Source organism: Oncorhynchus masou, chromosome 26, assembly GCF_036934945.1.
Source record: "Oncorhynchus masou masou isolate Uvic2021 chromosome 26, UVic_Omas_1.1, whole genome shotgun sequence".
Taxonomy (NCBI): Eukaryota; Metazoa; Chordata; class Actinopteri; order Salmoniformes; family Salmonidae; genus Oncorhynchus; species Oncorhynchus masou.
The window spans coordinates 6,152,310-6,164,672 of NC_088237.1; the positions used below are offsets into that span (position 1 = coordinate 6,152,310).

The 12,363-nt window shown below is 41.8% G+C and overlaps 1 protein-coding gene across 1 annotated transcript in view; it reads left to right on the plus strand.

Annotated features, from left to right (window-relative positions):
* The first annotated feature begins 7,190 nt into the window (after positions 1 to 7,190).
* The window catches only part of il17rel (interleukin 17 receptor E-like), a 43,296-nt gene continuing 38,123 nt past the window's right edge, over positions 7,191 to 12,363 (plus strand). The window contains exon 1 of the mRNA XM_064938220.1: positions 7,191 to 7,515. Within this exon, the coding sequence (XP_064794292.1) occupies positions 7,414 to 7,515 (102 nt within the window). The 5' untranslated portion in view covers positions 7,191 to 7,413. The remainder of the gene's footprint in view (positions 7,516 to 12,363) is intronic.

The window sequence follows — 12,363 nt, forward strand, 5'->3', positions numbered from 1 at the left end:
AAAGCACTTAAATGTTTTTTCTTGCCCATTCACCCTCTGAATGGCATACATACACAATCCATGTCTCAAGGCTTAAAAAACATTATTTAACCTGTCTCCGGTCCTTCATCTACACTGATTGAAGTACATTTAACAAGTGACATCAATATAGGATCATGGCTTTGACCTGGATTCACCTGGTCAGTCTATTTCATGGAAAGAGCATGTGTTCCTAATGTTTTGTATACTAAGTGTATACAGGTGTCGGATCGTAATTTGATCACCCTGTTGCAGGATTTAATGAGAGACTTTGTGAATACACACAGATCTTTCTTGAATTGTATGTGTGTAAGTAAGTGGGGACGGGGAGAAGAGTGTACTGGAGGAGTGTGGGTATCCTGTCTGGTCATTTGTTCGTGGGCTGTAGCCTCAAGCCTGATATGCATAATAATACAGCCAGTGTCACATTTTTGATACTTCCTTCAAAGTGCTTTACCTTAAAATGTGCAAACAGGCTTAAAAACAGGAAGTGCTAACTGGTGGATGGTGACTGCATTTTGCCTGTAGTAAATAGATGTGTAAAGACAAAGTAATATCATGAAATCTAATTTTGTCTTAGCTTGTAACGTAGAAAATATTTGATTTGATTTTGGATCACAGGATATATGCAGCAATTTCATTCACTTGTATTACTTATCAAGAGAAGGAAGGGAGGTAGGGGGAAAGGGAGTTTCTTTAACCAATTCCATCTACACCCATCTATCCACTCTTATGTGTGTTTTCTGTTAAGAGGTTAAATAGCACTAAAGGAAGTAAGCAAAGGCACTAGGTAATCCTGGGATTAAGTATACTTATTGGTATAATTCTATAATAGCCTATAGTTATCTGTACTTAATCCTATAATGGCCCGTAGTAATATTATAGTCCGATAATGGCATGTAGCAATCTTATAATTGCTTGTAGTAATCTGCACTTGTTACTTTCTGGAAATAATGTATAGGTGTGCCACCATTATAATTGATCCAAGGAACTAGAGGGGAGGGGAAACCCCGCCTAGAGGAAAGAACTTAGATTTGGAAACAACAGTGGAGTAAAGCCAAGGGGATATGGTTATTAGCATAAAGTGGAGGGACTATGAAACTTGTATAAGCATGAAACTGTATAAAAGGAGTGGACAGACTGAGTCCGGTAGTTGGTTTGTTTGGCAGCTCGGCTTGTTACTTTGTAATAAAGTCTATTTGAATTCACAAGTTCCGGTATCGGAGAATTATGATTGAGCGAATATTTCCATGACACTCTCTCCCCCCACACCCACATCCCTCTATCTGTCAACGGTCATTAAAAATCACACTTGAACATTGAATTTAACTGATTTAATCAAAGGGCAGTTGAACAAGAGTGAGCAAAGTTTAGTAAGAGGTTGGATAAAGTAGTTGACTTGGCAGCCTGTCAGCATGGGATTGGTGCCAACAGAAAAACAACTTCCCCTGATGTATCCTGGAGAGAAAGAGAGAGTGAGCTAAAACCACACGACATGAAATGGAGAGACACACTTTGAGAGCATCATGCTTAACAGGAAGTGTAAATTGGGGTATTTCTTTGAAGGATGGGGAAGGAAAGGAGGGTCTCAGCTGAAGTCCAAGAATAGTGATATATTTAAAGTGGACATTTCAGCCTTTTAAAACCTTGAATACAGTACAAGTTTGCATTTCCTGTTGTGCAGGACATTTATGTTTACAAGGCCCTAAACTTCCATCTTATCTAACTTTGCTGTTGAAGTATAGACACCCGAGTTGCCTAACCCGTTAACGGGATTGGTTAACTCTTGAGTTTCCTCGGGTCTCCACTGAGCTAGGTAAATCTGCTTTTAGTTTTAATGCACCGTATTGCTGGAACAAAATTCAAAATATATTTCATCTTGATATTCTGGTGCCCCTCGGGCAATTTAAAGTATTATTGGGTGACTTATTTGTGGAAGAATGTAACTGTTTTTCTGGGTGATTTGAAATGTTTTATTTGTGCTTCCCATGACTGTGTTTTTGTATTTTAATGTGTGTATATATTTACTGTAAGTCACAGGAGGCTGGTGGCACCTTAATTGGAGAGAACAGGCTCGTGGTCACGGCTGGTCGAATGTTTTCAAATACTTCAAACACATGGTTCCATGTGTTTGATGTCCTTCCATTATTATGAGCTGTCCTTCCATTATTTATGAGCTGTCCTTCCCTCAGCAGCCTTCACTGCTGTACAACATTACAACATTTACAACATTAACAATGTCTACACTGTATTTCTGATCAATTGAATGTTTTTTTAAATGGACAAAAAAAGGTGCTTTTCTTTCAAAAGCAAGGACATTTGTGTGAATTCAAACTTTTTATTATATTTTTTGCATTGTTGTCAAACTGTTATTTGACACTTATTAATGCCAAAATAATATTCAAAATGGTGAGGCTTTTTTCCTAAACAGGTGGGGCTCAAAACAGCCTTTGCCCCACCTGCTCTGAATGACAGGTTGATGCTGACCAACATACTGTACCTCTTACTGTACCTTTCTAGAAACACAATGTAATACACAGTCATATCCAGTAGATGGAGTCATTACACAGAGAGATAAGACTGATTAAGGTACTTTTCAATATGTTTACAAAATACTTACATCACTACAAATAATTTTGTGTACCCTAGGGGATGATATTGCGCCAAGCACCATAACCAAACATGCTTAAATCTATAGAAAATATGTGCTACTTCCAGTAAGACATCCATTAGACCTGAAGAATTTCCCCTTGTCCCTTGCAGCCTTCAGATAATAATGGGTTCAATGGTCTCACACATGCAATTTTCCCATTCACAGTCACGGAACCATAATTATATGAGATCATAAAACAAGGACCTGTCTGACAACCTCTTATCTGTCTCTCTTCCCAACATCATTACATGCTATTAATTACGTCTCTACATGCTATTGGCGAATTTAGGGCAAGGGTTGCTTTGCAGAGAGACATCCGGGATTGAAACATACTCTGTTTCACAGAAACATGGCTCTCAGGGGACATGCTGTTGGAGTCGATACAGCCACCGGGATTCTTTGTTCGTCGCGCCGACAGGAATAAACATCTGTCTGAGAAGAAGAAAGGCGGGGGTGTATGTTTCATGAGTAATGGCTCATGGTGTAATTGTAACAACCTACAGGAACTCAAGTCCTTCTGTTCACCTGACCTAGAATTCCTTACACACAAATGCTGACCGTATTATCTCCCAAGATAATTCTTGTCGGTTATTGTCACAGCCGTGTATATCTCCCCTCAAGCTGATACCACAACGACCCTCAAGGAACTACACTGGACTTTATGAAAACTGAAAACCAAATATCCTGAGGCAGCATTTATTGTAGCTGGGGATTTTAACAATGCAGATTTGAGAACAAAGCTACCTAAATTCTATTAGCATATTAATTGTAGTACCTGGGCTGGCAAAACACTGGATCACTGCTACTCTAACTTTCGCAATGCATACAAGGCCCTCTCCGCCCTCCATTCGGCAAATCTGACCACCACTCCTATAGGCAGAAACTCAAACAGGATGTACCAGTGACAATGACCATTCAACGCTGGTCTGACCAATCGGAGTCCATGCTTCAAAATTGTTTTGATCATTCGGACTGGGAAATGTTCGGGGGAGAGTGAGTTGATAAGGATGGGCATAGGAAATGTTGTATCCACTGTGACTATTAAAACCTACCCTAACCAGAAACCGTGGATATATGGCAGCATTTGCGCAAAACTGAAAGCGTGAACCAGTGTAGTTATTCCCTCCGCAAGGCAATCAAACAAGCGAAATGTCAGTACATGGAGAAGGTGGAGTCGCAATTCAATGGCTCAGACACAAGACGTATGGTGGCAGGTTCTATAGACAATCACAGACTACAAAAAGAAAATCAGTCACAGACTCCGACATCTTGCTTCGAGACAAACTAAACACCTACTTGCCCGCTTTGAGGATAGCACTGTGCCACCGACGCGGTCCACTACCAAGGACTGTGGGCTCTCCTCCTTCCTGGCCGTCGTGAGTAAGACATTTAAACGTGTTTACTCTCGCAAGGCTGCAGGCCCAGACGGCATCCCTAGCCGCGTCCTCAGAGCATGCGCAGACCAGCTGGCTGGTGTGTTTACGGACATATTCAATCTCTCCCTATCCCGGTCTTCTGTCCCTACATGCTTCAAAATGGCCACCGTTGTTCTTGTACCTATGAAGGCAAAGGTAACTGAACTGAATGACTATCGCCCCGTAGCACTCACCTCTGTCATCATGAGGTGCTTTGAGAGACTAGTGAAGGATCATATCACCTCCACCTTACCTGTCACACTAGACACACCTTAATTTGCATACCGCCCCAATAGGTCCACAGATGATGCAATCGCCATCACACTGCCCTATCCCATCTGGACAAGAGGAATACCTACATAAGAAAGCTGTTTATTGACTACAGCTCAGTATTCAACACCATAGTACACTGCAATCTCATCATCAAGCTTGAGGCCCTGGGTCTCAACCCTGCCCTGCGCGATTGGGTCCTGGACCTCCTGACAGGCCGCCCCCAGGTGGTGAAGGTAGGAAACAACATCCCCACTTTGCTGATCCTCAACATTGGGGCCCCACAAGGGTGCATGCTCATCCCCCTCCTGTACTCCCTGTTCACCCGTGACTGCGTGGCCATGCACACCTCCAACTCGATCATCAAGTTTGCAGACGACACAACAGTAGTAGGCTTGATCACCAACAATGACGAGACAGCCTATAGCGATGAGGTGAGGTCACTCAGAGTGTGGTGTCAGGAAAACAACCTCTCACACATTGTCAACAAAACAAAGAAGATGATCGTGGACTTCAGGAAACAGGAGAGGGAGCAGCCCCCCTATCCACATCGTCGGTACAGCAGTGGAGAAGGTGGAAAGATTTAAGTTCCTCAGCATACACATCATGGACAAACTGAAATGATCCACCCACACAGACAGTGTGGTGAAGAAGGCGCAACAGGAGGCTGTTCAACCTCAGGAGGCTTAAAATCCATACAAACCTTTACAGACGCTCAATTGAGAGCATCATGTCGGGCTGTGTCACCGCCTGGTACGGAAACTGCACCGCCCACAACCGCAAGGCTCTCCAGAGAGTAGTGCGGTCTGCACAACGCATCACTGTGGGCAAACTACCTGCCCTACAGGTTTTTTTACAGGTTCTTTTCCAAGCATCAGAAACATGGGATTTTCTTCAGAAGTTCAAAGAGGGTCCCTTCTTTCTTTTTCTCTTTCGCTTTCGGGTTTTTCCTTCTTTCTTCCATCTTTAACTGTATGGCTGCACTAAAACTATGCTACAGATGTTTGAATATAGCCCGGGTGCATCTTCTGCAGGTATTTTGAGATGTTTTCATTTCTGTCAGCAACTGCCATGGGGGCTTTATGGTTGAATAAAGAAAATGCGTCATTCTCACCATGGCTACAGGCACACATCGACATGTTGTTTATTGAAAAATGTTCCTTTTTTAAATGGTTTGATTGTGAATGCGTTATGAGAACATTTGCATGACTGCAATCACTGTCTGAGATAAACAGGGGAACATGTCTGTGTTTACTTTTCCAGTTTATCTCATCAAAGCCTTTCATGACGATGAAACTTCAGATGTAAATCAATGGTAGCCAGAGCCACATATCTCTGTATATGGTTCTGATTGATGGTGGCATTTCAATAATGGAAGATAATTGGTTTGCTCTTTAGAAACTTCAGTTTTTCAGTGGTCTTTCCTGTCAAGTTACACACAGCAACCAATACAGTCTTGTGTACTAGGACCATCTTTTCCTCTCTTTTCTTTAATACATGTTTACATTTAATTTACCCCCTTTTCTCCCCAATTGGTAGTTACGGTCTTGTCCCATCACTGCAACTCCCGCATGGACTCAGAGAGATGAAGATCGAGAGTCATGCATCCTCCGAAACACAACCCTGCCAAGCCACACTGCTTCTTGACACACTGCTCGCTTAACCCGGAAGTCAGCTGTACCAATGTGTCGGAGGAAACACTGTACCACTGGTGACCATGTCAGCATGTGCCCGGCTAGAGCACAATGGGACAAGGACATCCCAGCTGGCCAAACCCTCCCCTAACCCGGTCAACGCTGGGCCAATTTTGCACCTCTTCGTGGGTCTCCCGGTCTTGACCAGCTACGACCCAGCCCAGGATCGAAGTGACGCCTCAAGCACTGCGATGCAGTGTGGTAGACAGCTGCGCCACTCGGGAGGACCTTTTCGCGCTCTTTTCTATAAACGTGGTCTATACTAAACCTATAGTTAAAACAGGTGTCTCAGGATTTAACAGGCATTTTCCTCTATGATACAAACATTTGTTGTGAAATGGCAAAATGGCACTGCAGACAATCTCTCGTGGACAGAATACGTAAATGTAAAAGGTACAAATTATGCATAATTTTAGTTCTGGGTTAACTGAGATTACTGTGGACATAGCAACATTGATACAGTGCAGTGTAGGTACTGTATGTGTACTGTAAGGATGTTTCCACACTCCACAGATCACTTCCTTCACAAACATGACAAATTCCTCACGTGCAGATTATGTCTATTCATAATCTGCATAATCTGCACCTGTCTATTCATAACGGCAATGCATAAACATTACATTTCATGGACAAATTACAATATATATTTTTGTCGTATGATGAGTTACTGTAGGTTTGATTTTCTTACAATAGCAATACTGTAACATATTTTGGACTAAGTACACATAGCAGTACTAATACTAGCTACTGCATGTAGCCTAAAAAATATCTGACTCTAAAGGAAATACTTTCTTTAGGAACCCGAAGGAAATAATTCTGCTGACAGAAGAAATAATACTAAAAGCTGCCCCACCTTGATATATTGCACAATATTGTCTTAAGCTCTCGTCAATATACCTGGGCAATGCCTAGAGTGTCTTGAAATGTTTAAACAGAATTCAAACAATTAAGTGGTTAAGAATAACTGAACGAGATATATATATATATATATATATATATAGAGAGAGAGAGAGAGAGAGAGAGAGAGAGAGAGAGAGAGAGAGAGAGAGAGAGAGAGAGAGAGAGAGAGAGAGAGAGAGAGAGTGGGCAGGCTCTAGATTTCCCTCTATTTAAAATGCAATCATTCCCCTACTTGTCATCTGTGGGGCTTTTGTCTCTCTTGTCTGTGAACCATCTACTACACTACAACCATCCCTTACTGGAACAGGCACAGTGACAGACAGGGTTAGCTACAGACCAACCGCCTGCCTCACACAGCTAGAGTACAATACCAAACCAGCATACCTGAAAGAAGACATCTCCCAACCAAACTTTGAACAGACTTCAGCACTATAGTGAAGTCGCAGGACTGGGAGTGAAGAAGATGATTTTAACTACTATATTGATGGTGTCTCTCTATGGGCTCTCTCTGGCCCAAGGGGAAGGAATGGAGAGGATCCAGGAATGTAAAACCAGATGCTCCAAGGTAGGAAATCACCCTTCCTGTATCTTTCTGAGGAAACACTGTTTCTGTTTCAAACACTTTTCAAGTGACTATGAGCAGCATAGCTGCTTTCACTTTGAATACTACTGCTAATATTATTACTGTTGCTTCTAAAAACTGACTATAGCTTAACTACAAACAGAGCATACTGTACTGTTGACAATAATCAGAAGTGAGAGTAGTGTTTGTCATATCATGACCAATAGGTTGTAGTATCAGTGTATCATCTTTTCCCTCTTGCACGTAATAGAACCTTGATATCATATTCCCCATGTATTCTGAGCAACCATGGCAACCAAACAAAGTAAAGGATTATAATGATTCTGTAGAGTTGCTACACCATGAGAGTTCATCACTTCATTTGGCAGTGGCTCTGACTATACTCTGACTGAACTATTACATTTAATACAGTGAAACACAGTGGCTGAGTGTAGGACATGAAGAGTTATCACTTAGGTGTGTTGACCATTTGAAACGTCAATATTGTGATGTAGTTTAACGATTACAAAACGACCCTATATCACGCACTGGATAGATTCTTAACTGGTGGTTGGAGACCCAAATTGGGTCGCGAGAGGCTTTGAAAGGGTAGATGTGTTATTTAAAATCTTGATATAATATATTTATATTAAATATATACTCCATTCTCAACTTTAATGACTAATCCCAGAATCAGATATAAAGTGTGTAAAATTATTTTTAAAAGTATTTAACTTCGAAAAATCACATGCAGTATTTTAAGAGCTACAAAATGTATAATCTTAATTTGATCCCTCTTCTGTTGCCTAGATCTTTCCATGAAATGCAGACTTGTACTGTATTCAAGGTTTAAAAAGGCTCTTAAATTTCAGAATTTCCACTTTAAAATGTCAGACTGGTTTTGCCCAAACGAAAAATTTATCAACCGCTACAAAAAATGTCCATGAATTACAATCCATATAATAATTTAAAGTTCCTGTTGCTGCAGGACTATTTTCCTGCTGTACTGTAGCTGTAAACTGGATCAAATTAAGATCCTACATCTGTATTAGCACCGCTAGCAAATTTGGTTGATTTTGTGATCCCAACATTCATCATCAAGAATATGAACAATAAAATAGTTATTTCTGGTTGCTTGTCAATGTTATCTGGCTAGCTCATTGATCCTGCTTTGTAGTATACTCCTCTGTTAGCCTTGATACTTTCTGCCTGTGTTCGCATCAGAGGCTGATGGGAGGAGCTATAGGAGGACAGGCTCATTGTAATGGCTTGAATGGAATAAATGGAACACTATCAAACACATCAAACATATGGAAACCACATTTGACTCCGTTCCATTAATTCCATTCCATCCGTTACAATGAGCCCTTCCTCCTATATCCCCTCCCACCAGCCTCCTCTGGAACCATGAAGCTATTAAAAAAGATTGAAAACAATAATCCGATGAAATATTGAATTTGACCAGCTACCTTCAGACTAGTATCGGAGCAAAACAACCGACATGTATGTGTTCGTGAGAGACTCACCTTTCAATAGAGGGGTCATATTAGTGTGTTCGGACGCTACAGACAGAAGTATGCAGATAGGCTGTACGGACTTCAGACGAGTCCCGTGATGCTTGTGGGATTTGTAGACAAAAACTGAGAACACCATCGTGTCCGTGAGAGTCTCATCGTTCCATAGAGGGGTATTTCCATTCGGATGCTACAGACGTTTTCGTGAGAAGACCGAGTTTCGGGATGTCTCATGGCCTGAAAAACACCACTTTACCTCTGCCAACTTTCACAGCAGATGCTGGTCTCTGAGCATATCGTATTATTATATTATGTAAATATGAGCGACCTCATTTAGTATGATATGTTACATTTCAAATGTTATGTATTAATTAGCAAATGTCCATCAACCAATTTGTATTATATGTTATGAATTACAATTTGCAAAATGTACAATACTTTACGAATTAGCAAAAGTTCCATATGTTACTAATTTGCAAAACGTATGATATGTTACGAATTCTAGCTAGATGGATAAAGTTAGCTAGTTGGCTCACATTAGCTAGGCTAGGGTTGAGGGTTGTGGTTAGAGTTTAGAAGTTTGGTTAAAGGGTTAGGGAAGGGTTAGCTAACATGCTATGTATATTCAGCAAAAAAATAAACGTCCTCTCACGGTCAACTGCGTTTATTTTCAGCAAACTTAACATGTGTAAATATTTGTATGGACAAGCAAGATTCAACAACTGAGACATAAACTGAACAAGTTTCACAGACATGTGACTAACAAAAATGGAATAATGTGTCCCTGAAAAAAGGAGGGGTCAAAATCAAAAGTAACAGTCAGTATCTGGTCTGGCCACCAGCTGCATTAAGTACTGCAGTGCATCTCCTCCTCGTGGATTTGCCAGTTCTTGCTGTGAGATGTTACCCCACTCTTCCACCAAGGCACCTACAAGTTCCCGAACATTTCTGGGGGGGAATGGCCCTAGCCCTCACTCTCCGATCCAACAGGTCCCAGACGTGCTCAATGGGATTGAGATCCGGGCTCTTCGCTGGCCGTGGCAGAACACTGACATTCCTGTCTTGCAGGAAATCACACACAGAACGAGCAGTATGGCTGGTGGCATTGTCATGCTGGAGGGTCATGTCAGGATGAGCCTGCAAGAAGGGTACCAGATATGATGGAGGAGGATGTCTTCCCTGTAACGCACAGCGTTTAGATTGCCTGCAATGACAACAAGCTCACTCAGATGCTGTGACACACCACCCCAGACCATGACGGCCACTCCACCTCCAAATTGATCCCTCTCCAGAGTACAGGCCTCGGTGTAACGTTCATTCCTTCAACGATAAGCGCGAATCCGAGACAAAATTGTGACTCATCAGTGAAGGGCTCTTTTTTGCCAGTCCGGTCTGGTCCAGCGACGAGGGGTTTGTGCCCATAGGTGATGTTGTTGCCTTACAACAAGCCTACAAGCCCTCAGTCCAGTCTCTCTCACCCTATTGTGGTTAGTCTGAGCACTGATGGAGGGATTGTGCGTTATTGGTGTAACTCGAGCAGTTGTTGATGCCATCCTGTACCTGTCCCACAGGTGTGATGTTCGGATGTACAGATCCTGTCCAGGTGTTGTTACATGTGGTCTGCCACTGCGAGGACAATCAGCTGTCCGGTCCTGTCTCCCTGTAACGCTGTCTTAAGCATCTCACAGTACGGACATTGCAATTTATTGCCCTGGCCACATCTGCAGTCCTCCTGCCTCCTTGCATAATGCCTAAGGCACATTCACACAGATGAGCAGGGACCCTAGGCATCTTTCTTTTGGTGTTCTTCAGAGTCAGTAGAAAGGCCTCTTTAGTGTCTTAAGTTTTCATAACTGTGACCTTAATTGCCAACCATTTGTAAGCTGTTAGCCTCTTGAAACTCTGGGGGCGCTATTTCATTTTTGGATGAAAAACGTTACCGTTTCAAACAAGATATTTTGTCACAAAAAGATGCTCGACTATGCGTATAATTGGTAGCTTTGGAAAGAAAACACTCTGACGTGTCCAGAACTGCAAAGATATTCTCTGTGCGTGCCCTAGAACGTGAGCTACAGGCAAAACCAAGATGAAACGGCATCCAGGAAATGAGCAGGATTTTTGAGGCTCCGTTTTCCATTGTCTCCTTATATGGCTGTGAATGCAAGAGGAGTGAGTCAGCCCTTTCTGTCGTTTCCCCAAGGTGTCTGCAGCATTGTGACGTATTTGTAGACATATCATTGGAAGATTGACCATAAGAGACCACATACACCAGGTGTCCGCCCGGTGTCCTGCGCCGAAATTGGTGCGCAAAACTCAGCTGCAAGTATTTTTCCATGGAATTTAGAGAAGAAAGCAGGCTTCCACGAACGATATATCAATGAAGAGATATGTGAAAAAACACCTTGAGGATTGATTCCAAACAACGTTTGCCATGTTTCGGTCGATATTATGGAGTTAATTCGGAAAAAGTTTGACGTTGTAGGTGACTGAATTTTCGGTTCGTTTCGGTAGCCAAACGTGATGTACAAAACGGAACGATTTCTCCTACACAAAGACGCTTTCAGGAAAAACTGCACATTTGCTATGTAACTGAGAGTCTCCTCATTGAAAACATCCGAAGCTCTTCAAAGGTAAATGATTTTATTTATTTGGTTATCTGGTTTTTGTGAAAATGTTGCGTGCTAAATGCTACTCAAAATGCTAAGCTAGCTTAGCATACTCTTACACAAATTAGTGAATTGCTATGGTTCAAAAGCATATTTTGAAAATCTGAGATGACAGTGTTGTTAAGAAAAGGCTAAGCTTGAGAGTAGGTGCATTATTTTCATTTTATTTGCGATTTTCAGAAATCGTTAACGTTGCGTTATGCTAATGAGCCTGAGGCTTTAGTCACGATCCCGGATCCGGGATGGGGAGTTTCAAGAGGTATTGCCCTGGCCACATCTGCAGTCCTCCTGCCTCCTTGCATAATGCCTAAGGCACATTCACACAGATGAGCAGGGACCCTAGGCATCTTTCTTTTGGTGTTTTTCAGAGTCAGTAGAAAGGCCTCTTTAGTGTCTTAAGTTTTCATAACTGTGACCTTAATTGCCAACCATTTGTAAGCTGTTAGTGTCTTAACGACCGTTCCACAGGTGCATGTTCATTAATTAATTAATGAATGCTTATGGTTCATTGAACAAATATGGGAAACAGTGTTTAAACCCTTTACAATGAAGATCTTTGAAGTTATTTGGATTTTTAGGAATTATCTTTGAAAAACAGGGTCCTGAAAAAGGGATGTTTCTTTTGTTGCTGAGTTTAGTTGCAATGTAGCTAAAAAGTAGTAAGTAGTTGC